We start from the raw sequence: 25,745 nt of genomic DNA, 5'->3' as shown, positions 1-25,745 counted from the left end.
CCACTCACAAACCCACTCAGATACTGACGCACCCACTCACAAACCCACTCAGACCCTCATGCACCCACTCACAGACCCACTCAGACACTCATGCACCCACTCACAACCCCACTCAGACCCTCATGCACCCACTCGCAGACCCACTCACTGATTCATCCACTCACAGATCCACTCAGACACTAACACACCCACTCAGACCCTCATGCATCCACTCACAGACCCACTCAGACCCTCATGCACCCACTCACAGACCCACTCAGACACTCATACACCCACTCACAACCCCACTCAGACCCTCATGCACCCACTCACTGCTGCATCCCCTCACAGACCCACTCAGACTCTGACACACCCACTGACAGACCCACTCAGACCCTCATGCACCCACTCACAGACCCACTCAGGCACCCACTCACAAACCCACTCAGACCCTCATACACCCACTCATAGACCAACTCAGACACTGATGCTCCCTCTCACAGCCTGACTCAGACACTGACGCACTCACTCACAGACCCACTCAGACCCTCATACACCCACTCACAGACCCACTCAGACACTGATGCACCCACTGACAGACCAACTCAAACCCTCACGCACCAATCATAGACCCAATCAGACACTCATGCACCCACTCACAAACCCACTCAGACCCTCAAGCACCCACTTACAGACCCACTCAGCCAATGATGCTCCCAATCACAGGCCCACTCAGACACTGATGCACTCACAGACCCACTCAAACACTGAGGCACCCACTCACAGACCCACTCAGACCCTCATGCACCCACTCACAGACCCACTCAGACACTGATGCTCCCACTTATAGACCTTCTCAGCCAGTGATGCACTCAATCGCATACCTACTTAGACCCTCATGCATCCAGTCACAGACCCAGTCAGACACTCATGCACCCACTCAAAGTCCCACTCAGACACTGATGCACCCACTCAAAGACCACTCAGACACTGATGCACCCACTAACAGTTCAACTCAGACACTGATGCACCCACTCAGAGACCCTCATGCACGGGCTTGCAGACCCACTCAGACATTCATGCACACACTCCAACCCCACTCAGACATTTGTGCACCCACTCACAGACCTACACAGACATTGACACACCCACTCACAGACCCACTCAGACACTGACGCACCCACTCAGACCCTCACGCACCCACTCACAGACCCACTCAGACACTCATGCATCCACTCACAACCCCACTCAGACCCTCATGCACACACTCGCAGACCCACTCACTGATGCACCACTCACAGATCCACTCAGACACTGACACACCCACTGACAGACCCACTCAGACACTGACGCACCCACTCACACCCTCACGCACCCACTCACAGACCCACTCAGACACTCATGCATCCACTCACAACCCCACTCAGACCCTCATGCACCCACTCGCAGACCCACTCACTGATGCACCACTCACAGATCCACTCAGACACTGACACACCCACTGACAGATCCACTCAGACCCTCATGCACCCACTCATAGAACCACTCAGACACTCATGCACCCACTCACAAACCCACTCAGACCCTCATACACCCACTCACAGACTCACTCAGACACTGATGCTCCCTCTCACAGACCCACTCAGACACTGACGCACCCACTCACAGACCCAATCAGACCATCACACACCCACTCAGACACTGATGCACCCACTGACAGACCAACTCAAACCCTCAGGCACCCAATCATAGACCCACTCAGACACTCATGCACCCACTCAGAAACCCTTTCAGACCCTCATGCACCCACTCACAGACCCACTCAGCCATTGATGCTCCCACTCACAGGCCCACTCAGACATTGATGCACTCACAGACCCACTCAAACACTGAGGCATCCACTCACAAACCCACTCAGACCCTCATGCACCCACTCACAGACCCACTCAGACACTGATGCTCCCACTCATAGACCTTCTCCAGCACTGATGCACTCAATCACAGACCTACTCAGACCCTCATGCACCCACTCAAAGTCCCACGCAGACAATTATGCACCCACTCAAAGACCCACTCAGACACTAATGCACCCACTAACAGTCCCACTCAGACACTGATACACCCATTCACAGATCCAATCAGACCCTCACGCACTCACTCACAGACCGCACTCAGACAGTCACGTACCCTCTCACAGACCCACTCAGACACTGACGCACCCACTCATAGACCCTCTCAGACACTGATGCACTCACTCACAGACTTACTCAGACCCTCATGCACGCAGTCACAGACCCACTCAGACACTGATGCACCCACTCAAAGACCCACTCAGACACTGATGCACCCACTCACAGACCCAATCAGACCGTCACACACCCACTCTCAGACCCACTCAGACACTGATGTACCCACTCACAGACCCACTCACCCCATCCCCAGGCCTAACCATTTAATTGTTTTTTACAGTGTGGCAGCGCCACCCCCTCCCCAGACCAATCTCAGCTCCCGGGATCCCATCTTCCAGGCCTAAATATTTAATTTTTTGGTGAGGGAGATAGGCCGCTAAACCTGCCTCCCCAGGCTAATCTCATCCCCGGGTACCCCATCCACTGGGGCCCGGCCTAACTATTTAATTTTTTTGGGGGGGAAGGGGAGGAGGCCGTGCAACTCTCTCTTCCCCGGGGACCCAAGGCTACTCTCTCTCTTTCCGGGGGACCCAATCTCCCAGGGCCCAGCCATGTCAACTGGGTGCCTGTCACAATGTTGGGGACTGCTGGGAAGACTCCTGCAGTCCCAGCCGGGTCCCCACCTCCTGTGGGAGCCGGCATTGCTGTCACAGAGAGGGAGCTGAAAAATATGCAGCTCCATCTCTGTTAGAGCAATGTATCCTCTGTTTCCCTGCCTCTATCTCTGCAGGCAGGGAAACAGAGGAAACCTCCTCTTCTAGCAAGTGAGAGCTGTTTGACAGCTCTCATTTTCCGGATCCAGAGTGTTTTCTCTGACTTGTCGTATTACATTTACTTTGATGCCCCCAGCGAGGTGGTTGCCCCCAGAGCTTCGGGAGTGGGGGTGGCGGGCGCCCCCGCATTACATTTAATTTGATGTTCTGGGGAGGTGGCTGTCCCCGGAGCTGTGGGGGAGGTGGGCGGTTGGCCACCTGAATTTTATTTACTCTGATGCCCTGGGTAGGTGGTGGTCCCCGGGACTGCAGGGAGGGGCAGGCAGCCGCGCATTCTTTTATAAAAGCCCAGGGACGTGGCATTCCCCAGGGTAGCAGGGGAGCCTTGTGGCCGCCGCATTTAATTAGACATAAGCCTCAGGGAGGTGGTGGTCCTGGGGGCTGCCAGGGGGCGAAATTGTAATGCCCAGCACGAGATTGGGATGGTTTGTGGAGTAGTAATGCCCATATATATAAAAAAAAATCTGTAATTATTCAACAACTACTGAACAGAATTACACTAAATAACAAAAAGGTCGCTTTCTGGCCCAAGAGCTACCTTTCTGCCAAATTTGGTTTTATTCCAGACAGTGGTTCGGGCGCTATTCCTGTTCAAAATCTCTATGGAAAAATGCTTGGGGAAAAAGTGTTTTGGGGCCCCCCCTTTTTCTCAGCCCCGCTTGACGGATCACCCTGAAACCTTCCACACAAATGTTGAAATGAGCAAAATTTGTTTTGAAAATTCATCAAACGGCGCCAAAGTTATTAGCAAAACAAAAAAGACTTTTTTCCTATAGAAATTAGGTCCTGACTATAACTAGCTAGTGGCGTCTGCCATTAGGTAATATATGTATAATATATATATATATATATATATATATATATATATATATATATATATATATATATATATATATATATATATGTATGGCGTAGATAAAGTAGGTAAATTAGGAAGAGGGAGAAATGGGGAATGAGAGGAGAGAAGATACTGAGATTGATAGGTGGGGATAGAAACATGAGTTATAACAAGTGAGTGAAGAGGCAGTAAGAGGAGTGAGATATGTGAGGACCTAGGCTGAAATACAGAGATATGAGGGCAAGGAGCTCACCATATCCTAGAACTGTCTCTTGTATTTCAGGACAATTTGCACAGTCCAAGTGTTCTCCAGTTCAGAATACAAAGTGTGTCCCATGCTTACCAGGCTCATATATGGACGTATGGAACTCTTACTACACTTGCCTACCCTGCCGGACTCATTGTAACACAGGTAAGAGGGCGTCTGTGTACACCTGTGTTCCTCCATCTTTTCTAAGCCTCTTTATCATTCTAGGATGTGCCCCATCTAGGTTCTCTATGCCTTATTGAACTACAGGTGTACATACTCCTGAAACACATTTTTCTTTGTAAACGTGGCACCATCCCTATCCTTTCTTCCCTTCATTTTTCCATACCTAGTGGTTCAGATATTTATCCTTTTTCCTGTATTCTCCTTTTACATTAGGTTTACCCTCCCACTTAATTTTATCACTGAACATGTTTTTTCCGTTGCTTAATAGACCTGACCTTGATGTCCTCTCTTTGTTTCTCTTCTCTGTGAAAGTCTGGACTCTCCAGAAACACCTTTTTGCCCCCCAGGTTTCTCTCCACTCTGCTGTTGTGACATCTACTACCTCTTTTATCTTTCCTCTTTTGGCTCCTCTCCAGAATGCTATATTACATTCATTTTTTTCTAATCACTGTTCCAAGATATGCTTAATAGTGCAGCCTGTCATGACTCATTTTGCATCTCTCTCCCAGATAGGTACTTGGTAGAGACCAGCAAGTGTTTAAGTGACCGCCCTAGAAACTGTAGTTGCCGCAATGGTTACACGTGCAGTCGTGATGAAGATGGCCAGTGTGAGGAATGCATACCATTGGTGGGGAGCACAGTGACAGCAACAAGTGAGACTGAATTACCCCAAAACACTTACACATATACACTTTCTTAAATGCAACCCTCTTGGCCCTGCCCTGCCATAAGTTCTAGGAATCCATTCAACAAAAGCTATCCTATTGCTGCACAATTTCCTTTTCTTTGTAACTTACCCACTGCAGCCTCAATTTCCCCTTTTTGCACCTCATCTTACTGTGGCATTTTGTCTGCTTTGCAACGTATCCTACTGCTGCCCTCATTTCCCCTTTTTCACAAATGATCATCTGCTACCACATTTCCTCAGTTTTGCAGATTATTCCCCTGCTGCCACCGCTTTCTTGTCTGTGCCTCATCTGATTTCTTCCACCTTGTCCTCTTGTTCACAATTTATCACATAGCTGCGACCGGTACCTTTTCTATGCAAAGTATGCCAGTGCCACCACTGTTTCCTTTTCTTTGCAAATGATGCCACTGCTGCCTAAATTTTCTTTTCTTTGCAGCTCATCCCACTGCTGCTGCCACTTCCTTTTTTCTACAATCTATCCTATCCCTGCCACTAGTTCCTTGTCTATGCAAAGAACCCCTCTGCTGCCACACGTTCTTGGTCTTTGCAATTATCCCCAATGTACAACAATCATCATATCCATCCAGCGTATCCCATTCCTCTAACTATTACCTCTTCTTAAAAAATGATCCCACCGTTGTCGCCATTTCCTTGTCTCTGTGACTGATTTAATTTCTGTAACCCCTTCCTCTTCTGTGCAACTTACCCAAATAAATCTCCAATGATGCATGAATGAAGGTGAAATTGACACACAACCAGTCCTGCCATCTCCTGCCAAAGATCTTACCTTGTGCTTATTTGCACCATACAGGACTAGTGACCATTGCAGCTGACTGTAGGATTGAGGAAGTCTTCAACGCCACGTCAGGAAGATGTGAAGACTTCATTCAGTGAGTATACCTCTCTTTTGCTGCTGGTCCTCTTCTACCTGTATGTCTTCCTTGTGGCTCTGTTGCCATCTCTTTTAGTATTTATTTCCCTAGGTTATTGCTTTTTGACTGCTCTTTCAAGGGAGACCACCCGCTGCCTAAACCGTGATAGCTTAGTAGGTTTCAGTCCATCTATTCCATCCAATGCACCCTAGGCACAGGCAGTGTAAGGGAGTGGGTCCTCTTTACTATGGGAAAGGATTTCAGTATTCCATTACAAGCAGTAGCATGTGAGAACACGGATGGAATTAACATGAGCTGCTAAAACATATGGTTTAAAACATCTGCCACCAAAACATATATCCTACATGAATTTCTCCTTGCAACATGTGGACATGAACTTAGGGACGTCTTTAGCACTGGTGACAATCCTTTTGGCATCCACATCCATGACCTCCTCCTCGGATTCCCTCACTACCACCTGGCAAAAGTGCCTGTCTTCTCTCCATAGCCCCTGTCTTGTATACATTTCATTTGATTTAAATGGCTGGAAAAGGCTGGCTTTACTAAACCACTCATCTATCCACGTAAAATACAGATCTGTTGTTTCCAGCAGGCATATTCATACTCTGCCTACTTTATGGTGGGTCAAAACTGATACTAGCAAAACTGTGATCTCTCTCTCTCTCTAGCAGGAACATTAATCACAGGAGTTATCTTGATATTTTTATTGCTGCCTAAAGCCTGGATGCACAAAAAAATCTGCAGCAGGTAAATTGTAACTTATTGCTAAACACAATGCCTCCCCCTGAGGTCAGTACCCCTCCTCCAGGTCAATGTCCAGTGCGGCTGCACCACTAGCACTGCTCTAAAGCCGGCTTTCCATGGACCCAAAGCCACTCTGAAGAATTCAGCACCAAATATGCTAAAACTGGAGTTCGGAAAGTAAATTAGCCAAGTGCTACAGGTGGAAGTGAGTATGACTGTATTTAATTAAAAGTGGTTAAAATATTTACAGTGAAGAGGGGGTCCCAAAACACTTTTCTCCCGTTCTACGTTGATGGGATTTTTCAAATGTCTGAAAACGTCTACAGTCGAAACCACTGAACAGAATAACACCAACTTTGACAGAAAGCTAGCTGTTGGTCCAGAAAGCACACTTTTTGTGATTTGGTGAAAATCCATTCAGTAGTTTCTGAGTGTAGGAAAGTCCTCCTTTTTCCTGGTTAACCCCAAACATTTTGGACAGGTACTGGTGGTTACTGACTCTTGGCTGTTCCCTGGGTACTGCCAACCAGTCCCAGGGCCAGTGCTCTGTGTAAAATTGGTATGCAAATTAGGGTAATTATAATTCGCAGTATCAATCTACTTATAAGTCCCTAGTATATGATATGGCATGTAGGTTTAGGGACACCAGCATGGGTAGTGCACCCAAAGGTACACTGCTGCGGTGCCCAGTGTCATTTTGAAGGCAAGCCTGCTTTCCTGGCTTCTTTTAAGTTAAAGTTACCTTCAGAATTTGACTTTGTAATGAAAAATACTTTCAAAGTCTTAAACTGCCTTACTTTTACATATGTCACCCTCTAAGGTGTGTCCAAGGTACCCCCAGGGTTGGGTGCAGTGTAACTATAAGAAGGGACCTTATAAAAAGTATTTTATAAGTGCTGATGAGGGATTAATAACCACATTCATTTCCCCCCATTGTAGTGAATGGGCTCCATAGGTTAAAATGGGGATACTTTATTTTTAATTAATAAAGTCCCAAAAGGAGCTAAATATTTCAGGTTTGGTTTCAAACTGATTGTTATGATAAATCTAATAACTTGCCATTGTTGAATTTAATATAACTAGTTCAGGGAAAGAGTTTTAGAACTCTTCCTGAAAATTGCCAACTTCAGCTTTGTAGTGCCCTTCTCTGATTGGCCACCCTCTGGCAGCATGGCCAGGCTGCCTTGATTAGGTGTGTAGTGGCCTGGGCTGAGGACAAAGGAATTGCCTGGTAGAGGAGATCTGCCTCAGCACATGGTGAAGCAGGATTGGGGAGAGCGTCCAAACTGGACTTAAAAGGAGAGAAAGACTTTTGGAGCATCCCATGACCTCCCCTATTTCCTTCAAACCCAGACAACAAGGTGCCCCCTTGATTAGATTAGGAGAGGGCAGGAAAGGGGTGTGTTAAGGAATTTTAGCCACGCCAGTGGGTGGGCTCAGTCAGACCTAACCTCCAAAATTGAATTTCTGTCATTCTGGCAGAGTGTTGCTCCCTGGGATTGACTTTTGCAACACTTCCCAGGAACTGGTCATCCAAGTGGGCAGAGGCCTGCCTGTGATTGGACAGTTGCTCCCCTTGCTTTAAAACCCAGGAGCAAGGATAAATATGACAAAGCTGCACCCACACCTCAGATCCCTACAAGGAACAAAGACAGAAAATGAAGTACTGCCCTGCTGGACCCCTGCCTTGCACCTGCACACTGCACTCTGAAGGACTGCACCACCTTCACCACAAAAAGGACTTTGCCTTGCTTCAACTGATTCAAGAAGGGACTCCCTGTTTGCTACAGGTAGAAAATAGCTAACATGAATCCCCTGCATTTAAGCCTGAAGAAACTGATTATCTAACCACTGCCCAGTGGTCATTTTTGGATTTGAGCCACGTGCATTCTGGGAGTTGGAGTCGTAACCCTCAAGGAGCAACTCAGACCATCTGGAACCTTGGGATTAGTTGTGGGCTCCTAAAGGACTTTCAAAGATCTTCTGGCAGAAGATCCAGAAGTTTGGAGAAGACTGGAGAACTTTTGGTAAAAGTCTCCATGAAGATACTGACCTGACGTGACTCAAGCTGGCTTATGTCAGCCGCGACCTGGCCTGACTTGCAGGTTCATCCAGCTGAAAAGCTCTGAAGCCCCAGACTTCATGGATTTCACCGGGGGCTCCTAGAAAGGCAATCCGATGATTTCCACTCTAAATCGGTTTCCTGTGGAGGGTCGTCCACAGTCAGGGGGAAAAAGCTCCAAAAAAGTGACTAAGTCAGAACATAAAAAGTTGACTGTGACTTCCTGCGCAGCATATCTGAGGAGGGCTCCCAGACATCATATCCAATTTCAAGTTTGGCCAGGACTATGATTTACATCCTAAAAAATCGTCTAAGTCCCAAGGTAGAATTCTTCACCGAGGTCTCCTGCGACGCCTATCCGAAGAGCGCTTCTGGGAGGTCGGATCCAATCTGCGACTTCGTCCTGGTGAAGAAAATCTTCAAGAAAAAGACAAACTCCAAAGGTAAACTTTCGACCGAGGCCTCCCATCTGCTGTAGCCTAGCAGGGGTCCATCATGGTCGGCCTCAAATATTCACTTTGCCACTGTTGAGGTACGCCAAGATATCCTGAGCTGCTCTTTTAGTTTCTATGTGCTAAAAAACATTTAGGGCCAGATGTATCAATTATCTGGATAGTGATTACCTAATTGCGATTTTCTGTGAATCGCAATAAGGTAATCGCTATTTGAATGTATGAAACTCCAGGAGTTTAATTTAGCAATTCCCAGTGGCTTGCAAATTGACCTACCTTATTAATATTCATGAGGTAGGTCGCAATTTGTGAATGGCTACAATCACAGGGATTGTGGCCTGCTGGGCTCAGCAGACCCCCATGTCTGTGATTGCTTTTAACTAAAGCAATCTTTTTTTTTCAAATGCAGCCCGTTTTCCTTAAAGGAAACCGGGATGCGTTTAAAAAAGAAAAATGAAAAGTTTTCTTTATATTTTTTTAGAGTAGACAGTGGTCCGTGGGACCATTGCCTGCTCTTAAAAAATATTTTTGCATGCATTCACAAAAGGGAGGGGTCCCCTTGGGGACCTCTTCCCATTTGCAAATGGGTTACCACCTACTTGAAGTACTGCACTGACCTCCTGGGCAGCATCTGCTGCCCTCCCCAGCTCCTCTGGCTGCTGCTGCTGCCTCTGCCTCCTCACTGGGATGAACGGAAAGCCTCCTGACTCTCAGTTCGAGGCCTGCACCTCATCCCTGGCGGTCTAGTGGCTATCACAAGTAAGTATTTTTCTCTGTCGCTCTTTCACTCTTGCTTTTTCCTCCTGTTTTTCACTTGTTTTTCCTTTTTCTTATCCTTTCTCCTGTCCTTTACTCTGTCCTCCTCCCCCCCGAAGCTCCTTTTTCCGCCCTCCCACCTCCCAGCTGAGTGCTCCCCCTCCCCTTCGTAATGGCGGCCACAGCGCTGTAAGAGGGCAACTGCACTGAACTCCTGGTCAGTGTCTGCTGCCCTCCCCAGCTCCTCTGGCTGCTGCTGCCTTCTGACTGGGATAAACAGAGAGCCTCTTGACTATCAGTTCGAGTCCCTCGTCCACCTGCAGGCTTGTCCCTGCACCTCATCCCTGGTGGTCAAGTGGCCATCACAAGTAAGTAATTATCTCTGTTGTTCTTTCACTCTTGCTTTTTCTGCCTTTGCCACTCGTTTTTCCTCCTCTTTTTCACATGTTTTTCCTTTTTCTTTTCCCCCTTCCTTTCCTCTTCCCTCTCCCCGCGAAGCTCCTTTTCCCACCCTCCCGCCTCCCAGCTGACCTCTCCCCCACCCCTCCCCTTCTTAATGGCAGCTGCAGTGCTGTGAGAGGGCAACTGCACTGACCTCCTGGTCAGCGTCTGCTGCCCTCCCAGGTCCTCTAGCTGCTGCTGCCTCTGCTTTCTGACTAGAACGAACTGAGAGCCTCCTCACTCTCAGTCCAAGAATCTCTTCCACCCGCAGGCTCGTCCCTGCGCCTCATCCCTGGTGGTCTAGTGGCCATCACAAGTAAGTATTTCTCTCTGTCGCTCATTCACTCTTGCTTTTTCTGCCTTCTTCACTCATTTTTCCTCCTCTTTTTCAATTGTTTTTCCTTTTTCTTTTCCTTTCTTCCCTCCTTTCCTCTGCCCCCCTCCTCCCACTCCTGCCTCCCAGCTGACCGCTCCCCCACCACCTCCCCTTCTTAATGGTAGCCGCAGCGCTGTGAGAGGGCACTGACCTCCTGATCAGCGTCTGCTGCCCTTCCCAGCTCCTCTGGCTGCTGCTGCCTCTGCCTTCTGACTGGGACGCACTAAGAGCCTCCTGACTCTCAGTTTGAGGCCCTCCTCCACCCACAGGCCCATCCCTGCGCCTCATCCCTGGTGGTCTAGTGGCCATCACAAGTAAGTATTTCTCTCTGTCACTCTTTCACTCTTGCTTTTTCTGCTTTTTTTAACTAATTTTCTTCTCTTTTTCACTTGTTTTTCCTTTCTCCCCCCTTTCCTCTGCCCCCTCCCCCTGCAAAATTCCTTTTCCTGCCCTCCCGCCTCCCAGCTGACCGCACCCCCTCCCCATCTTAATGGTGGCCGCACGCAGCGGGCGTGCCAAAAGGCACGTCAAAGACAAGCCTGTCCACGCCTGGACCACGCCCAGCACCAGGAACCCTAGATCTCCATTAAACCATCCCCTGACCTGCATCCGTAAAAACGCCGAGACCCTCCTCTGTCTCAACACTGGACGTCTCAGCAACTGCTGCATCATCTCCCGCAAGGACACCCACAGACCTTTCACCTGCAGGAACTGCAACTTCAGCGCCAGCCTCAACAAGCTGAAGGTACTCTCCGCACACAGAGATACCAACAGCATCCACAACCCCATCAATTGCTTGCTCCTGAACATCCGCTCCCTCCACAAGCATGCCACCGAACTCTGGGATTTGATTGACACTGCCCGACCGGACATCGCCTTCCTTACCGAGACCTGGACAAACCCCACCTCAGAACAGATACAGCATCCTAAGGGGGGACCGGCCCTCCCAGCTGGGCAGAGGACTCGCCATTGTACACAAGTCCTCACTACGTGTCAAGGCTATCCCAGAAGAACAATGCACCACCATGGAACGCCTTCACTTCCTGGCCCACTCCAACCACAACTCCCATCGGCGGCACCCTGGTGTACAATCCACCCGGCCCTCACCCAACTTTCATAGACAACATTGTAGACATCGTACCCCCCAGGCCCTGGCATCAGTCGACTTCCTCCTCCTCGGCAATCTCAATTTCTATCTCATGGACCGCGTCGATCTAAACACCACCGCTCTACTCAACAACCTCATCACCCTCAGCCTCCGACAGCTGGTCTCCGCACCCACACACACCGCAGGACACTCACTGGACCCCATCTTCACCTCAAGCAATGAGACTATCTCCATCCCAGACTGGACTGACCACCGCTGCATACACTTCACAATCACCGCACCCAGCAGCCACACCTGCACCCCCAAACACCCCCCCATAGGAAATGGAACAAAATCACCAACGAGCAACTAACCTCATCGCTCGCCAAATCCCTCCCTCCTCCCTCTGATGAAGCCAACACAGAAGTGCACAATCTCAACGCATGGATCACCGAATGCGCAGACACATTAGCCCCCCTCCGGCTGACATCGGCCAAACGCGTAACTAAGAAAGCCAGCTGGTTCACCATCAAACTTGAAGAATCAAAGCATACTCGCAGAAGTTTAGAGATAAAATGGAGGAACAGCCAAACCAGCGAAGACCTCGCCTCATTCAGAGCTGCTAATGCCGAAAAATCAAGAACGCTAGAAAGAACGCACTCCGGGAGTGCATCAACTCCTCTACACACATCTCTAAGGAACTTTTCTCAGTCATCAACAAGTTCACAGATCCCCCCCTCCGAAGCCACCAGCATCCCCCCGTCGCAGGACCTCTGTGACAATCTTGACACCTTTTTCCACTGCAAGATCCAGGACATCTACGACAGCTTCCACCCAGAAAATCCTGGCACCGGAACCTGTGACCGAGCCTACCCCCCAGAACCCACCCAGACCATCCACAGCTGGTCCATGCTGTCCACAGAGGAAACAGTCAGCATCATGAACAGCACCCACTCCGGAACCCCCATGGACCCTTGCCCTCACCACATTTACATCAGAGCCTGCGCATCCATTGCCTCGGAGCTCTGTAACACAATCAACTGCTCCATCAAAACTGGCACCTTTTACCGAGGACTGGAAACACGCCGAAATATGCCCTCTCCTGAAGAAACCTTCGGCCAACCCATCAGAACAAAATAATTTTTGGCCCCTCTCGCTGCTACCTTACCCCGCCAAAGTACTGGAGAAACCAATCAACATACAACTACGGAATTTCACTGAGGCCAATAGCTCCCTGGACAGCTCCCACTCTGGCTTCTACAGTAACCACAGCACAGAGACAGCCCTCCTGGCAGCCACCGATGACATCCAATTACTCCTAGACCGTGGCCAAACTGCAGCGCTCATACTCCTCTACCTCTCAGCAGCTTTCGACACGGTCTCCCACACCACCCTGCGGTCCAGACTCCATAACATATGAATCTGCGGAGAGCCCTGGAATGGATCCACTCCTTCCTATCCTGGTGGATGCAGAGGATCAGACTCCCGCCCTACACATCCAGACCCACAGGAGTCTACTGCGGAGTCCCCCAACGATCCTCACTGAGCCCCACAGTGGTCAACGTATACATGGCCCCTCTCGCAGCCATCCTCAGAAGCCACAGCATGAACATCGTGTCATATGCCGATGACACACAACTCATCATTTCCCTCACCGAAGACCCGAACACTGCCAAAAGGAACTTCCACTCAGGAATGGAAGCCTTCGCCACATGGATGAGAGAAAGCTGCCTCAAGCTCAACTCTGGCAAGACTGACCTCATCAACTTCGGAAACGCCGCTTCAGCTTGGGATGACTCCTGGTGGCCCACATCCCTCAGCCCCACCCCAGGCACAGACTGAGCTCACCCGCAACCTAGGCATCATCCTCAACTCCTCCCTATCCATTTCCCGCCAGCTAAACTCAGTCACCTCCTCCTGCTGGCACACACTCCTCAAACTTCGGAAGATCTTCAGATGCACCCCAGCAGACTGTCGCTGGACAGTCACCCACGCCTTAGTCACAATCAAGCTCGACTACGGCAACACCCTCTATGCTGGCACCTCAACTAAAAACATAAAAAAACTTCAACTCATCAAGAATGCCACCACCAGACTCATTCTGGACCTCCCACGCCGAGAACAAATCTCCCAACATCTGAGGATCCTCCACTGGCTACCGGTCGAGGAGCGAATCACCTTCAAGATACTCACCCACACGTACTAGGCCATACACAACACAGGACCAGCTTACCTGAACCTCCGTGTGTCCTTCCACACCCTCGCCAGATCCCTCTGCTCCACCCAGATGGCCATAACTATAACTGCTGAATTTCTGTGGTTTTGTGCAAGGAAATTCAGAACCTAACTATAATGTCTCTGTATCCTTTGTTTTTTTCAGTGAATATATTTATATATTTTAGAGATTTTGGCAGTAGGATTTCTGAGTCTCCGTTTTTGCGCTGTTTATTTTTGGTGTATGTCTCATGGAACCAGCTCATGGACCCTTAGCATTTGCTTGCTTTGCATGTAAGGTCAGTGACTCAAGACAGCTTGTGAGGTTTAACTACTGTGGTAGCACTCTTCTGGAGGTTGTGGGAATGGATGGTGCTCTTGCATACCTCTCGGAAGGGGAGTGGCAAAAGCAGAATATTTGGAGAAGTGGGCTCTCCATCCAGGATGGTGACCATTAAATTGAAGATTCCTCTCACCATGTGACACTCTCATCAGAGTAGGAAGGCTGACCCAGGAGATGTTTGCTGCCTTTGGTGGACACTGCCAGAAGGACCACTCAAACATGAAGGAAGATTCACACTGTGCAGGATCTTCAGCATCAAGATCAGAAAAGCATTTGCCAGTGAAGGAGTAAATGGGAAAACAGTGCTCGATGTTGTTTTTACACTGAGTCCCCTTGAAGTAAGTTACCCATGGCTCCTCCATATCCAAGATCAATGTGCGTAGTAACAAAAGAAAATTTGTTTTCTTTTGTCAGAGATCTTTGCTTCATCTGGACTTCCAATCCATTCCCACAGGGGGTCCAGATATAAAATGTAATGAGAACTGCAGGAAAGTGTGTGCTCACCCAGGGGGATATCATTGGACTGGAAAGCACTAAGTTCTAGAAATGATTTGAACAGTTTTTCTCTTTCTGTAGGTGCGAAGGAGCCAGATTTGGAGGCCTCATCTGTAATGATCACATGCAGACTTCATACTCAGGTAGGAAAGAAATATCTGCATCAGCCACAATCTTACACAATTACCTACAGGATGGATCCTGATCCTCCAACAAAGCCATCAATCCTGCCCAAAATTGCTTAAGTGCTGGATTTTCTCTGGGGTCTTAGGTATTTTTTGTACACTTCGGGGGACTTTTGCCATTATTTCACAGGTGTTACATTGTGGGTCATAACATTGCAGTCAGAACATCGGGTGTCTTTACATTGCAGCTAAGTTTTCTGTACTTTACTTCACAGGTAATTTACTTTTTATTGTTTTAAGTATATATATATATATATATATATATATATATATATGTGTGTGTGTGTATATATATATATATATATATATATATTTGTCAAACAGTGCTAAAGTTATTTGTAAAACAAAAAATATTTTGTTTAATGAAACTATGTCCTAACTAAAACTACTTCCTAGTGGCAACCGCCAGTAGGTTTTATATATATATATATATATATATATATATATATATATATATATAGGAATGCCTTGGATTTTTGCTTACTAATAACTTACCATAGTTCGACAAAGCTCCACGTAGCCGACATAGGACCTAGTTCTGAATTTGGCAGAGAGGATTACTCCGTCACAAACATGACGGATATCCCATCCGCCGTAATATGATCCCATGATAGCCTATGGCAGTGGTTCCCAAACTTTTTTGACCCGCGCCTCCCTTGACCTATTGGCTATTGGCCGCGGCTCCCCGTTATGCTATTTTGTTTTTTGGGCGGGTGGGGGGATGTGAGGAGTGCTTACATTTTTCACGCTGAAAATAATTGGGATAAAGCCAATGAAGGTATTATAATCATAGATGTAACAACATAAAAATATAACAGTTGTTTAATTAAATATATAATTGGTTAAGTCAGAAACAATATAAACTATGCTTAGAAATCTGTACTGAGGGGAATGTCTCCAGTACTAATCCTATGCTAGACAGCATATGCTCTCCTCTGCACTCTGGTGTTTGACTGTGAGTCGCACAAAGCAGCCTATTTGTGTGCTAGATCTGGGAGTGACACCAGCAGCATGCAAAGTTTTGCATATATGGTGCTGCACTCTGTTTTCTCTTTAATGCAACAATGCACAGCAAAATTTGAAGTTTCATCACATTGTGCGAAATCTTAGTAAACTTGAGCCTGCAGGTTTTTGTGAATAGAACTAGTGTGTACTATAATTACTACCACTAGATGGTGTTTGAGGATTAAACTTCAAGGCCCTTCCTTGCTGTATTTCAATTTCTCACTCGAAGTTCCACAATCACGAGCTGTGCACTCTAAACAAGGAAAACGGCTTCTGACTTTTTTTAATGGAGGGGATTATCTAAATTCTAATATGCAGCTGCAGAATTAGGTCACTGCTATCGGTAATGATGCAGCTCATGGCGCCCCTGTCTTGTTTTGATGGCGCACCTGGGCGCCGTGGCGCACAATTTGGGAACCACTGGCCTATGGAGATCCTAATACAGTGGACAGGATATCCGTCACATTTGTGACTGAGTAACCCATCCGCCAAACTTTAAAACAGGACCATATTCCGTTTCCTACATTGACTGATGATGCAAAGGTTTGCAAAGAAAAAAGGGGTGTCTTAAAACACGTTTTTACGCTAACACATTTTCCTTACACTTTTTACTCAAATTCAGCGACAAAATGGCCGAACAGACTTAGATGAAATTTGGCAGGAATATAGATTAATGGGTGGAAAGGACAGTATACTGTGGTAATTTCATTCTGTTCCGCGGTCCATGGTGATTACAAAATATAATATTATTGGTTCAGGTCAGACCTTACTGAATTAAAAGAAAGCCATATTGGTTTGAACACACCTTTTGTGTGTTCCGTGTTTTCTAGTGATAACTACATTAGTACTGTTTTTGTCATATCTAGGAAGATATGAGGGACTTTAGGAAACTGGGTAGAGGTTAGGAAAATTATTTCTTGTGATATATATGTATGTGTAAAAAAGTTGATGATGTACCACAGTACTACCTTGAAAGTACAGTGGTACTATTAAAATGTTTAAAAAAAATTACACCAATGCACTGTACGCCACTGCAATCTTCTCAGCATTACAGTACACCCCTGCACTGTATGCTACTTTACTATGCGCCACTGCATTCTACTGTGTGCCACTGCACTGTATGCCCCTGTGCTGTGCACCACTGCACTCTGCGCCACTCCACTCTGCACCACTGTACTCTGCAGTACTGTGCTCTATTGCACGCCACTCTACGCCACTGCACTCTACACCACTGCACTCTACTCTGCACCATTGCACTCTGTCACTCTACTCTGCACCGCTCTAGACAACTACACTTTACGCCACTCTACTCTGCACAGCTTTGCTCTACACCACTGCACTCTACGCCACTGCACTGTACTCTGCACCACACTACGGGACTGCACTCTATCCCAATCGACTCTGCCCCAGTCTGCTGTATGCCATTGCACTCTATGCCACTGTACTCTACTTTGCACCACTCTACTCTGTGCCACTGCACTCTACTCCACTGTATTCTACTTTGCACTACTCTACTGTATGCTATTACAATTTACTCTACTGCAGTCCACTCTGCACTACTGCACTCTATGCCACTCTACACCATTGCACTATAGGTCAGTGCTCTCTATGCCACTACACTCTCTGCTACTTTTCTCTAGTCTGCACCACTCTACTCTACTCTACTCCATAGCACTGTACTCCATATCACTCTACGCTACGCCATTCTGCAATAAATTATCAAGAAAGTACGGCGGAAATGTAAAAAATAAGAAAATTATATAAGAAAGAATTCATACCAAAATCAAAATAAACATAATTATATGATTAAAAACCAATTAAAATTAAAAGAATATAAAAATTCAATGAAAAACCCAAAGTTTGAAGAGAAGACTGAATAAATTATAACTTGACCTTCTACCATGAACAGATTATACTCTTTCATACTACATCACTTATATCACATTAAATATAGCATTCATAGCAGCAATCATGGCATCCCAAATTATATCATAGTTTAGAGCACTGTATATGGTAGAGGGCCGAGTATAGTTCATTTAGTCCGCCTAGCGAGTTGACAACACTGTGTTTGGAGATGCGTGAGTTATGTTAATTTGTATGTGGTGTGCATAATTTTAACTTTAATATTTCTAATGTTTATCTAGTTTAAGTTGGTTTTCTGTACAAGCAAATGACCTTTTCCTAACTATAGTCTATAACAGTGATACTCAAAATAAGGCCCAGGGGCTGCATGCAGCCCTTCTGACCTTTACATGTGGTCCCCTGAACTGAGCCCTTTTTTGGCTATTAACTCCCGGAGGAGTGTGGCTTTCACAGGTACAGAAATGTGTGGGCGATTCAGAAATAATATTAAGCGGAAGGGCGGGAAGGAATGGGAATTGTACACAGGGAATGGGGAATTGGGATATGAATGAGAAACAGTGTGGACAAGTGAAATTCGTCAGAATAGGAAACTAAAGACTCCACGGCCGCTAGCTTTGTTTTTTTTTGTTTTTTTGTTGTGTTGGTTCAGTTGGTGTTTTGTTCAGAGATACATGCAGCATTTAGTCACCCTCCGCAATGGTAACCATGTATGACAGGACAAGAGTTTCTGGGGAGTCTTAAAGGAAAGGAACTTCACGCTAACAGGAAAACATACCTACTACCAACAGTCTTGACTTGCTTTAGTAAGGAGAGACGTATACTAAAAATCCCTGGTTCTAAATGTACTAACAACTACTGCACTTCGAGCACAAACAAAAGGTGATAAAGATTTATCGCACAAGAAGGTGAACCCCCCCAAAGCGTATAAAAGGGTTAGAAACCAAATAAAGAAAAAAGAGCAATACAAACTCAATATGTACCTAATGTAGGTCTTGTATATTTCATTTCTTCATTCTCTCTCTCATTTGGACTTCTTGGGAGCCCACCGGTGGGCCACTACACCTTACCTGCAAAGAGGAAGAAAAGAAGAAAACTTAAAACAAGGAATAACGGACAACCAGAAGAAATAAAGAAAAACAAATACTGAAGAGGAAACAATAAAACATTAGAGACTTACCGGGGGAGGGGAGAAACAGACTAACCAGATCTGATGCCTATATTGAGAAAGAAATAAACAGTCTAATACCTGGTGTTTCACATACAGAGGTGTGGAGTCGTATATGGAAAGGGACACCTCAGAGCCCGGCTAACCCCTACGTATTGCTTACCTGTAACAGTCACCATCTTCCAAGCTTTCAGGAACATGCACAATAAAAAACGTATTTTCTTTACCATAGTTTTGGCATTTTTCAAAGAGGTAGTAAATGTTTCCCATTTTTGATACTCTCAATCTTCTTCCAGTTTGTTGTGAAAACTAGTGTGAAACCCCTGGGTGATTTCAGTTTAAAAAAATCATTTTACTATTATGTCGGATAGACCCTCCTAGTTGCGGTGATATATAGGGCTTGTAGGTTATCCAAGAACCCAAAGTACCCAGAGTCAACAACTGAGCTGCAAGTATAATGGTTTTTCATAATGTACTGAGTATAGACCAATTCATATGGTGAAATATGTAGAGTGTAAAATGAGTATCCAGGAAACATGTTATTTCTGAAATGGGCACAAGATATGGAGTTTAGGAACAGTGGTTATTTTCACATCTCTTAATTTGTGGGTTCCTGTTCCAGCATATGATTTAGAGGGTATTTTTCAAAATGTCTTCTTTCTTTCACACTGGCTTACATCTAAAAGGCACAAATACAGCAAAATCCAATTGGCAATAACAAATGTTCTACTATTCTGTGCTCCCACGTCTTCTGATTAAACTGGTACCTCACTTGTTCGGAAAGGCCTAGTGACAGAAAACAAGCCAAAACGCAACATGGAAGCATCACATTTTTCCACTCAAAACTGATGTTTTTTGTCCTGTGTGGGGAGCTGTAGGTTTTGAACCCTAGCTCTGTTGGCACCTATGAAGCCCTAGCAAACCTGTACATTTTTGAAAACTAGATACCTAGGGGTATGCAAGATGGGGTGACTTGTGTGGCTCTCAACAGGTCTTTTACCCAGAATCAATTGCAAATTGTTCTCACATTTCTGTGATAGAAAGCTCTCAAATCTGTGGGGAGCCACAAACCACAAACTTCCTTCCAACCACCATGTCCCAAAGTCTCCCAATAAAAATGGAACCTCACTTGTGTCGGTAGGCCTAGTGTCTGTGACAGGCAATAGCCCAAAACACAACGTGGATACATCACATTTTTCTGCTCAAAACGAACCTTTTTTTTTTTTTTTGCAAAGTGGATAGGGGTGAATTCTGGGCCTTAGCTTAGCCAGAACCTAGGGAAACCTCACAAACTTGAACAGTTTTGAAAACTAGACATCTGTGGAAATCCAGGGTGAGGTGACCTGCATTGCTTTTACCAATTTTTTTCTTTCCAGACTCCCCTTGCACACCTCAAACATTGACTAAAAGACACATTTTTCTCACATTTCTGTGATGGAAAGTTATGCGGGGAGCCACAAATTTCCTTCCACCCTGAGCTGCAACATGCCTGCCGATAAGAACTGTACCATACTTGTGTTGGTGGGCTAGTAGACCATGGGCCACATGTACAAACATCAGGTTTTGCAACTCGCAAATAGCGAGATTTAGCGACTCACAATTTGTGAGGCGCAAAACCTGATGAACAGCAGTGTCTCAGGCACTGTTTGCAATTCGCAAATGGGCTGCAAGGGACCTACCTTATTATTATTCATGAGCCAGGTGGCAATTTGTGACCCATTTGAGATTTACCACACTCACAGGGATGGTGGCCTTCTGGGTTCAGCAGACCCCCATGTCTGTGACTGCTTTTTAAATAAATCAGTTTTTGTGAAAATGCGGGCCGTTTTCCTTAAAGGTAAATGGGATATATTACAAAAAAAAAAATGTTTCCTTTTCATCTTTTCAGAGTGTGCAGTGGTTTCATTGGACCACTGCCTTTGTTGAAAAAAGATTGGTGCCCTATTCAGAAAGGGGAGGGAGGTCCCTTAGGGATCCCTTCCTGTGCGTGACCGGGTTATCACCAATTTGAAATTGGTGGTAACTGCAATTGTTTTGCAACTGCATTCCCGGTCACAAAACAATCATACATCCCCCTGCAAGTCGCAATTAGAATGGGTTGTCCTAGGCACTACCCTTCCTAATAGCGAGTCACAAACCCATTTTGCGATTCAGTAATAGGTTACCAAATCGCAAAATTGTGTTTTGTACATAGGAAAATACTTTTCTTTGGTCGCAAATGGCCCGATTCTACGAATCAAGCTTTTTGCATCCAAAACATATGTACATGTGGCCAAGCCAAGGTCTATGGGAGCCTTTGCAAGGGGACTTTCATCAGTGGTGTAACGAAAATGGAGGCCCCCTCCTGCAAAGAACATGGAAGGAGAGGGCCCCTCCAGACTCACTCAGGCCAGGGGCTCCAAGATCTCAGCCTCCCTTCACCCCGCAGTCCGAGGGGTCTTTTTTTGCACCAGTGACTTCATTAGTCCCGGTTTGATCCATTCCTGTCACGGACACGTGGCCCAGCCATACAATTGGTTTTATTGGCACAAGTGAAGTAACACTGTGTGGTAGGAAGTTTTACTCAAGGAAGATTTGTAAGATTTTAGGAAAAGTTTGAGGTTTGAAGCGCCTTATGGGTAAGAAATCGACACAGGATTACTGCGAAGCACACCACCCTGGACTCCCCCAGATGTCTACTTTTCAGAAATGTGTGAGTTTGGTAGGTTTCTGTAGGGGACGGCTGAGCGAGGCTCCAGTTAAGGCAGCTACCAGCTGGCCCTATTGTAAAATCAGGTTCATTTGTTTAGGAAAATGTTTGTTTCCACATTACGTTTTGGGGATTTTCCTGTTGTGGACACTAGTAGTTTTTTTATCAGCGTAAGTGGAGGAATGCTGGGAAGTAGAATTTTTGTGGATCCCTGTGTATTCCTGAAGTTTACTTCACAGAAATGCAAGGACAATTAGTGAGTTTAGACATAGTTTGAGGTATGCTAAACATAGTGGGTAAGCAAACGTCATGGGATCCCAGCAAGGCATACCACCCTGTACTCCCCTCGATGTCTAGTTTTCCGAAAAGTCTGGGACCAGTAGTTTTCTCCAGGTGGTGCCCTACCCAAGCCCAAAAAGTGCAGCCATTCAGCATGGCAAGTCAGTCGGATTAAGCCCTACACACCTGGCCTACGTGTAAAAACAACACCTAAAAGAATCAAATGTCCTCGCTCTTGCTTGTGGGATGTCCCCAGGAGAGCAGAAGGACTGTTGAGGCTCTAGGGGTGAGGTTGGTGCTTGAAGTCATGGTGGGCCAGACAACCCCAATTATTATATTTTAAAAAGTGTCCTGTTATTCACTGGGCCTTCTGCCCTAGGGCAAATTGGGAGCAAACTCCTTTACTGCCAATGGTGGAGGCTAAAATACTGGTTTGTCCCCTTTGGGGTGGGTGTGTGGCCTATGCCAGAGTGCAATGCCGTGCCCCTTTCTTTTGTCCCATATGCAAAATGCCTTGTGTGTAGTCTATCCCTGGCGGCAGATTCTGGGGCAACCTCCCTGATTGGACAAACTTCCTATCTGCCCTGGGGAGGGTAGAAAGATGCTATTACCCCATTTGGGAAAGGGGTGTGGCTCCATGTGAGGGTAAGCTGCCACCTCCTTTTGTTTGTTTTTTTTGCGCCATTTTGAAATCAGTGTTTTTTACTGTGCTTACTGCCCCTGCAGGGAAGTGAAGATTGAGGTGAATACCCCTATCCACCACCAGATACTGGCAGAAAGTCTATGAGGCCCTGGGGTGGGGTGAGCACAGTTTCATGCCCCACAGCCCACCCCCTAAAAAACAGTACTGCACAAATTCAGTCCCTCGTCTTTGCATCCCCATGCCTGTGGTGGGCAGCCCTAATACTAATGTTTGTTTTCTTGGTATCCAGCGGTCATTCTGCCTCCCAAGCGGTAATCACCCCAATTTTTCACCCAGAGGTGCATACCTACAGTCTGTACCCTTTCTGAGGTGGGGTACGGCCATGCCCACATGCCCATTATTGGCAGCCTCCACCCCTATGCCTACTGTTAGAAAATATATCCGGGTGTCTTGGGGTAAACACCCCATCTGCCTCTGGGGCTGAGGGGGGAGGAGGAGACCGTTCCATGTTACCAACTATATTGGAGGTAGGGGCACGACCATGCCCAGATGGGCAGCCCCCACCCCTGTATTTTTATATTAAAAACCCTGGTCTTTAGTGGGCTTTCTGCCCCCGGGGAAGCAGATTGGGGGTAATTCTCCCCATCCACCACCTAAAGGAGCAGAGTGATTGTTGAGCCCTTTTTTGGGGTGCAGGGCATTGCCATGCCTATGATGGGCAGCCCGCAGCCAGTGTGTTTTTTCCCAGGTGTCTTGTGGACTTTCTGCCCTCCTGAGTGCAGATTGGGGGTAATCCCCCCTCCACCAGCCAGAGGGGCAATGTGAACTTTCTGCCCTCCCGGGGTGCAGATTGGGTTTAATGACCCCCATCCGCCACCCAGAGGTGCAGACAGACTGTCTGTGCTCTTTCTGGGGTGGAGTATTGCCATGTGCATGTAGGCAGCTTCCACCCTTATATTTATTTTTAGAAAATATACCTTAGTGTCTAGCGGGGATTCTGCCTCTCCCCAGGGGGCAGACTAGGGATAATCACCCCATCTGCCCCCTGGGGTGTGGGCGGAAAGACTGTTCCATGCATAATGGGGGTGGGGCCTGGCCATGCCCTGGTGGACAGCTCCACCCCTATATTTCTAGATATGAAAAAATCCCTGCTGTCTAGGGGGATTTCTGCCAGCCCTGTGAGGCAGATTGAGGCAATTGCCAAATCTTCCACCCTGGACGGGGGACGGACAGAGAGACTTTTGCATGTATATTGGGGTGTGGGCATGACCATGCCCTTGTGGGCAGCCCCCACCCCTATATTTGTATGTATTTAGAAAAAATCCATGGTGTCTAGTGGGCTTTCTGCCCGGGAGCAGATCAGGTGCATCTGTCTCCTGGGGGGACAGAAAAACTGTTGTATGTATAGTGGTGTGGGGGCATGACCATGCCCTTGTGGGCAGCCCCCACCTCAATATTTTTATATGTAAAAAAACAATCCCTGGTATCTAGTGGGCATGTAATTTGCCCCACCTGCCCCCGCAGGGCAGAAATACTGTTTTAATGAATGTGCTGGGGGAGTACAAGCCTCTGCTTACGGGGCTGCTCCCCTCCCTTGTGTCTAATGGGTGGATCCCTACTTGAGGCTCGCTGTCCTGGAGTAATCCCCAAACAGGAATTCACTGTGAAGAGGTACCTTTGGAAGGGGAAGATTCTGCCCTTTTCAACAATACCTCTCCCATAAAAATCACTGCTCAGCGGGGACTGAGATATCCCTCTCTGGCACTCATTCAGTGAATCCTTCGGCTCCTTTTACTTTTGCCTATGTAATGTAATGATGTCAAAGCATCATGCACACTGATCATCAAGCAAAAAAAAGCTCAGGCTGCTCGGGAAGCTCTTCCAGAGCAGCCCGAGCCTCGAGAGGAAAATAAAGGAAACCCAGAGTGCCCTTTATAACCCACCCCCAGTGTTGGCCAGTGGCTGAAAGATGCACTGGGAAAGGATCACTTGAGGAAAGGAAGTTATTAAGGTGCCTCACACTACTTAGCTGTAGAAAAACCTTCATTTTTAAAGACATCTTGCAACAAACATGTAAACATATGATTAAGTCTTTCCTAAATCCAAAGAGTGTATTTCATTAACATGCAGAACCAGTTATTATTAGTACATCATATTATATCAGTGCATAGAGAAGTGTATTTGTTTAAAAACTAAAGTTTGCAAACATGTATTTAGAAATACTTATGCTTTCCCCACACCTACAACAATGCTAATAGTAAACTAAGAGCAAGTCAATTGTTATGTGTAGTCTTTGAGTAGCCTAGGTTGCAATTATACATGGACAAAATTATAGTTTCTTAATTAAAATGCAAGAGTAGGTTTTATACAGTGCATATCCTGAAGTCAGATAATTCAAGGTCCTCTTATATGTGATAAACAAGAAAAAGGAGGAAAGTAAAATAAAACAATTGCCTAGCATCACACAATTTGGGCAAGTCGGGAATCCAAGATTAATCAAAGGTTTTCTTTTTTTTTTGTCCCCCTGGTAAATGTTTGCAAGTACCTGTGGTCTTTAACTTCTCTTCAACTTAAAAGTAAATTAATTGAAATTTACATTTAGTTTAAAACATGCACAAATTGAACAGTACATTTAATGTAATTACTAAAATAGCGTAATTTATTTACATATGAACTTATTTTTTTTTAAACAGTTTTTATTGAGTTTTAATAAAGTAAACCAACAAGAACATACATACAGTGCAGATAATAGCAAGATAATACATCATCATTACAGAGGAGAACTAGAGGGCCAATTACCATTGGATTCAAGTCCTGTAAGAGGCACGACCACTGTGCAGACATAGCCCACGGTCCCACCATCTCTAACCAGACCAATCATTAAATAGCTCATGCAAATAGGACCGTGTCAACACCATAGTTGGCCGCCGCCTGTGCAGAGGACTCAGCGAGTGTCCCCACCCCCCTTGTCCTCCGCGCTGCTTACAGATCTCGTGTCCTCCACACCAGTGAACCGTTCCAACAAAGTCCCCCAAGCCGCTACATCAGCGAGCACCTTCTCATCTCTTCTTGTCAAGCGCATATGCTGCTCCTCAGCTGCACCCCATTCCAGCAAATCCCATAGCCAACTGGAGACCGCCGGGCTGCGGGAGC

At 46.5% G+C, this 25,745-nt stretch overlaps 1 protein-coding gene across 1 annotated transcript in view; it reads left to right on the top strand.

Moving 5' to 3' along the window:
- Window positions 1-25,745, top strand: part of LOC138303747 (uncharacterized) — a 191,618-nt gene that overhangs the window by 52,845 nt on the left and 113,028 nt on the right. The window contains exons 3-6 of the mRNA XM_069243124.1: window positions 4,063-4,191; window positions 4,722-4,865; window positions 5,712-5,790; window positions 14,845-14,906. Of these exons, the coding sequence (XP_069099225.1) occupies window positions 4,063-4,191; window positions 4,722-4,865; window positions 5,712-5,790; window positions 14,845-14,906 (414 nt within the window). The remainder of the gene's footprint in view (window positions 1-4,062; window positions 4,192-4,721; window positions 4,866-5,711; window positions 5,791-14,844; window positions 14,907-25,745) is intronic.

Source organism: Pleurodeles waltl, chromosome 7 (assembly GCF_031143425.1).
Source record: "Pleurodeles waltl isolate 20211129_DDA chromosome 7, aPleWal1.hap1.20221129, whole genome shotgun sequence".
NCBI classification, from domain to species: domain Eukaryota; kingdom Metazoa; phylum Chordata; class Amphibia; order Caudata; family Salamandridae; genus Pleurodeles; species Pleurodeles waltl.
The sequence above is the reverse complement of the archived record's forward strand: the minus strand, read 5'-3'. Positions and strand labels throughout refer to the sequence as shown.